This window comes from Salvelinus fontinalis, chromosome 21, assembly GCF_029448725.1.
Source record: "Salvelinus fontinalis isolate EN_2023a chromosome 21, ASM2944872v1, whole genome shotgun sequence".
Lineage (NCBI taxonomy): Eukaryota > Metazoa > Chordata > Actinopteri > Salmoniformes > Salmonidae > Salvelinus > Salvelinus fontinalis.
Window position 1 is genome coordinate 20,792,054 of NC_074685.1, and position 6,258 is coordinate 20,798,311.

The following is a 6,258-nucleotide window of genomic DNA, read 5'->3' on the forward strand; positions in this document are numbered from 1 at the left end:
ATATGAACAATCGTCCAGACAGAGGATTGAGTTTGCGAATTGACGGTTTATTGAACCAACTTTACACAGGCTACTGTTTGGCCGTAACCCACGCCAAATAAATGACAGATAACCCACATGCCAATCGTGACCTTCTCTTGTGAAGCCCAGACATAAGAGAGAGAACAATAGCTAAACCTGGTCTTAACTTCCAATGCTCCGTCTCCCTGCCCAACCCCCCTCCACGCCACTCCGCCAACCACCAGGATGCCCGGCATCAGAACATTCCAGGCATTCCCTTGAATGGCAGATAGCAGGTTGATTGACACGTCGGACCCCGCGAACACTGGGTACTGGTCAGTACAACACAACCACCTACTAGCCTAACACATAACACACAGATAGATGTCTGTGCGGGTCGCTACAGTACTAATGCTTTTAAATTGTTTCCATAGGACTATTTGATTTTACAGCGTCAAGAAATAGCAACCGTTCGATTGGTGGACGTCTTGAGCGCACGCACCTGCAATACTGAACACGTGACACGTGCAGACAAGAGTTCTCGCTGTAGTTTAAAACAGATGTATAAACCGTTTTAATGTATATGGTATACACCTGCTAGGGAGCTAACTGGCTTAGCATATTGAAGAATAAAACACTGAACCTAGAGATGAAGAAATTTACAGTAGTAAATCTGGACAAGTTTATTGATGATTTCACTCATCTGGAACAGGTAACTAACAAAAAGTAGGAGGACAGCTAGTTCTTCAGGTAGGTAAGTTAAGTTAGCCCGCTAGCTAGCCAGTAACTTATCTAGCTAGCTAACTAACGTTAACTCTTAAAATAGCCTACTATGAGCAGGCTATGCTGAATTTGCCTTAAATTAATCCTGTCATGAAAGTGGCAGGAACAACAGTTCTCCCACTGCCTGAGGATTTCAATGTAAGTTATAGGGCAACAATTACCCTTTACTACCTTCATCAATTCTTCGTGAAATCTGTTTAAAAAGCCAGGGGCATATTTATTCAGTCCTTTTATAATTTAAATATATTTGTTTTAAAGAAAATTACAGAGCTCAAGGGTAAAAACAACATATTGGAGATCAAGTTGGAAGAGACCAACAGAGTTCTGAAATTTTCTCAGACCAAAGAGAAGTGCTTGATTGAGGGTGAGGATTCTTATGCATTCAAACTCTTTTGTCTGATCTCTAGCCAGCAGGTAGCCGAGCTTGTTAAGAGCATTGGGCCAGTAACCTACTAGGTGTAAAAATATGTCTGTGCCCTTGAGCAAGGCACTTAACCATAATCGCTCTGCTAGATGACTGATATGTAAAAAAAAAAAAAAAACATTTAAATTGATTTTACAGTAGCCACGCATCTGGATTGTGTTATCGTTAGTGATGGGTAGCACTTTGGTCTGGTTTGAAATTCCAACAAAGTGACCAATAGGAACTTTTACAAATGTCCAGTTCCAATCAAAAATGAAAATGTAAAGAATTGATATTCTCAAGGTATGGTGAATAGGCCTAAAATTCTCATTTAAAAACTATATTTAAAGTGTGTGTCTCCCTCTAGTGGTCCTGTAATGTAACATTAGTCCACCTGATGACGTCATTGTCCCACAGAGAGAGATGGGATGTTGGGGACAGTGAAGGGACTCCAGCAGACTCTACTGCAGCAGTGTGACCTCAGAGGTAATAAGCTCCTCTGCAAGGCACTCTGGTCAACACATCTTTAGTGTACACTATTTCTATTGTCTGAATCCAAGATGTAAACTGTTGTAATAAACTTATAATTCAATTGTAATAAACACCCTTTTATCTTACAGTGGAGAATGAAAAGTTGAAAAGCACTGTGTCAGATCTGAAAAGGCAGAGTGATAGGAAAGTAGAGGTGAGGGCAGAATGATTGAATAAACTGAATTTGAACATTCATTCTTGCACAATAAAATAGTTTGGATTCAAAATTGACATAATAGAACAGAGAAACGGAATATGTTGCCATTGCTTCCCTCTTGTGGTTGGTTGTGATCAGGAGGGGGAAGCTGAGATTCAGAGGCTGATGGCAGAGATGAGAGCTGTGGGAGAGAGACATCAGAAGGAGTTGGAGTCTCTGAGAGAGCAATGCAGGAGAGGGGTGGAGGGCACTCACAGAGAAACACAGAGCAAACGTAAGAACACATTACACAAACCCTTCCTTTGAGTGACTCTGGCAGTGATCATCAATACTGCTCATAGAGCTGCAGTGTTGCAGGTTTGTATCCCAGATTAGTGTAACCTCACCTGATTCAATGTATCAACTGATCTTCAACACACCTAAAGCTGAAGCATGTGTCTCACTACTGAGCTGGGACAAAAACTTGCAGTATTGCAGCTCTGTAATAGTATTGAGGATCACTGGACTGGCATTCCATCTCTGAAACAGAATGATCTACCACAAAATGTCACACATATATCAAAATATTACATATTTAGGGCTTCCTGTTTGTCTTATGTTGTGTTTTTTCTATGCAGTTGAAGCGAAAGATGCAGAACAGAAAGAGGCCCTGGAGAGAAAGGAGTCAGATATGGCAGAGATGAGAAGGAGAATGAGGGACCAGGAGAGAGAGAGGCAAAGTGAAATATTAAAGTTACAAATGGAGGTATACAGACTGGCTTTGATTGACTGATCAGCAGATATATATTTCTAACTGGTTTTATAGTTATAGGTGTCGTGTCTTTGACTATGCCAGATTAATTGCTATGACATGCTATTCTATAAAATAATTTCTCCGTAATTAATATTACCTGATTGAACTAATCATGTAAATATTAATTAACTAGAGAGGGACACCACGAAAGAATATTTATAGAGCTGTTATCTTCCGAATAAACTCTTAAAGATTTAGTAATATTTTACATCCATAGCAGTCACCTTAATCGTCAGTTTATTCAGTCTCATCTGAAAGTTGTAAATCCTTGATAATCTGCAAGAATCCTGGCTAACAAGTTGAATCAGCAATACAAAATTGGGTTTAATTATTTATTTACTAAATACCTAACTAATCACACAGAATCACACATATACAATTAAATCATAACTTGATTACAAAGTGCCGTCATACAGAAAAACGTCCCTAGCGGGCGGAATAGATATGACAGCTTGTTACACAAAGAAAGGGGGCGGGATTTTAGTGAAAGGGCGGGAGACTGGAACAGAGGCGAAGCTGTGCTATCGTAAATACAGTATCTTATGCATTCTAAATTACCGCCCATTTGAAGAAGGAAAATGCAATAAATATTTACTCTGAGCTGCGCTTCAGTAGGTTGGTGGTAGATGGACCGTGTCGCCAACCCGAGTCCTCTGTCCTTTGAAGAATGTCTCTGGTGTCTTACTGGATACGTTGGAGTAACGTGTGTAGTAGACGGGATACTCGGACTGTCCTTCCTAACCTGCGTTTGTAGCAGCTGTTGCTAACTCAACGGCTAGGAGATATCACTTCTGTAGTGAATACGAGTTCAAAGTTCATACCATTCACAATCAAAGTCCATGCTGCTGTTGGCTTGGTTCTGTAGTTATTATCTGAACTATTCTGACACCGGATCGTCATCCTAGCGTACCCGGAACAGGAAGTTATATTTTTGTCAATGGCTTTTATAGTGGAGGGAGAGGGGTGTGTCTGAAAAGTTTATAACCCATGTCTCTTCACAGGGCCGGGCCCCTAGTTGAGCAGAAGCCCAAATTTATGAAAATCCAAATCTCTTATTTGGAAGCTAAAATTACATTTAATCTCTTCACAAATAATTTCATATTCAAACATTTGAATTAAACAACAATTCCATGTGAATCCGATACCTCTGACGTTTAGACTTTCCACAGTAGAGTTTATGTCATTCTATCATTGATGAGAATGTGTCAGAGGGCAACCGAACTGACATAATATACCTTAAGTACCACCGCATATGTTCAGTTGGTCGGATTACCAGAATATAGTTCATTCCCCCCCACTTTCTGATGTCCCCAGAATCTCTGTTAACCAAGGGGTTTTCTTATGTCACATCAGTAGGGAAGAGAAAAGGGGGGAAAGAGGTATTTATGACTCATAAACCTACCCCCACTGCCAACGTCATGACATAGGCAAAGCTGCTCTGTGTAAAGATGACTGCTATTTTAGTAATCTGATACATACTGTAGCTAGACCAGCTTGCAGTCACAGTGATTTACTTCTGTTTTTTACAGGCAGGATAGTGCAAAGGTACATGTGGTTTTGATTTGCTGTTTGGGGTAAATATGTACATGACGTGAGTTTGATGGACAGATCAATCCTAACACTGTATCTTCTGCTGTCAGTTTGGTGCTAAGCTTGCCAGGGTGCAGAGTACCACACAGAGGATCCAGCAGCAGCCCCAGGGCTCAGGTCTTTTACCTCAGAACATCTTCAAACGGGTGAGGAGCCTCTGACCACGTACTAAGCCAACACTTCACACAGAGATGCGAGCTTGAAGCAACCTGTGCCCCCTTGTTTGTTGATGTTGCATGTGTTTATCCTGTGTTTCTGTATTGATAGCCTACCTGTGGGTTTCTTGGTGTGCTTCCAGAAGTTCCAGTTCCTTCAGGAGGAGAAGAACAGAGAGGTCGAGGCCCTGCGCCAGAGAATCAAGGAATTGGAGAAGCAGCACGCCAGCGGATTCAGTGACTCCCGTCTAAAGAGAAAGAAGATTTAGCATATTTAAAATATGCAGGAGTGAAATTCATCTACAGTAGTGCCTTTGTATTCTTTTTGGTATAGTGTTCCTGGTGTTTGCTTGACTGCTTGACTGCAGTCATGTTGGTTTGTGAAAATGTAATGAAGATATTTTCATGACAACAGTTTTGTGAGGGATAATTTTTTACTCACTTTGTCTTCTACCTATATTTGAAAGTGAAGTTGAATTTCATTTCACATAGAATGAGGATTAAGTGAATGAACAATTCTCATAAATTTGTGCATTACAACAAGCAACAATTAAATCAAATAATGGTTCTTTGCTGCAGAAGAGTTTTTTCACTGCTGAAATCTGCAGTCTACATTTCCAACCCTATGCTCCTGGTGACGTATGGAGAACCGGCATGTGTGTTTTAACATGGGTCCTTTACACATGTAAACAGCCTGTGTATTCAAGACCTTAATCCAATCAGCATAGATAGATGGCTGGCCGCCCCATGTACCAGTCATCCCCAGAGAGCGAGAGGAAACAAACTGTTCCTTTACTTAAGATACCTGGTAGACTGATCCATTTAAATAATTAAGATGCTGTGTTCCCCCCCAGGCCCAAGCAATATCAATTAATGTGTCATTATTGACCTCATTAATTTGGATCTCAAACAGTAGTTGGGTCATTCTACGAAATGAGTGCTTTTTCATAGTTTAGAAATTGTGCACCAATATTGAATTTTAAAAGCCTGTTATATTAATTGAAGTTCCCTTTAATATAGACCACATGGAGAATTCAATAAATCCGATTTTTTATATGAATAAAGACTTGCACCCTCTGTGACTTCTAGGAACATTTTAAATCCACTTAATCCCAACATTTCTCCAGGTTTTCACCATCATTGTAAAGCCCTAGTTATTATGTTGCTTTGACAAAGTCCTTTCTGAAGAGTATTATTTATTTAATGTGATTGGTGATTCATTTACATCTGTCCCTCATTTTATGGTCAACACTGTTACGTGAACTGAACTCTTGTTTTAATGTGGTGAAACTTCCTTTTTAAAATTTTATTTTCAAAAGAAACATTGAACATCTAATAGTTCAACCATAGTGTAAAAGCAGGTGAGTTGGTGCTGCAGACAGATATATTTGTCAGTCTAATACAAGACTATTAAAGGTCCAGTGCACTACCTATCATGAAAAAAATATTTCGATTTTGCAGAGGGTGCTGCAGCACCCATACTTCCTGTGGCTATGTACACCTGAAAACCATGGGCTGCAGCTGGGCAACTTGCTAGATTTACTGTCATTTCTTTATATGTGGTGTGCTGTGTCTGAAGGGAGCAGGCTGAGCTAATCTCCCTCTGGGAACATCCCCCTGATCCTCACGTCTCTCGCTACAATCAAGAACACGGACGGAAGCCCTTTGGTTACATAGAACTGGTGTTCTCTAACCTACAGTCAAGGCCAAAGGGTCTAAAAATGCACATTCCTTCACCTTTCTAAAACCCTAGTGCAGTGCACATACAGTACCAGTCAAAAGTTTGGACACACCTACTCATTCAAGGGTTTTTCTTTATTTGTACTATTTTCTACATTGTATAATA

The 6,258-nt window shown here is 40.2% G+C and overlaps 1 protein-coding gene across 1 annotated transcript; it reads left to right on the top strand.

Moving 5' to 3' along the window:
* The first annotated feature begins 649 nt into the window (after positions 1-649).
* Positions 650-4,682, top strand: LOC129818408 (coiled-coil domain-containing protein 152-like). Its single transcript, XM_055874255.1, has 8 exons — positions 650-712; positions 1,042-1,147; positions 1,604-1,672; positions 1,807-1,871; positions 2,013-2,148; positions 2,492-2,619; positions 4,308-4,403; positions 4,556-4,682. The coding sequence occupies exons 1-8, from the start codon at positions 650-652 to the stop codon at positions 4,679-4,681; spliced, it is 789 nt and encodes a 262-aa protein (XP_055730230.1). The 3' UTR covers position 4,682.
* The last annotated feature ends 1,576 nt before the right edge of the window (positions 4,683-6,258 follow it).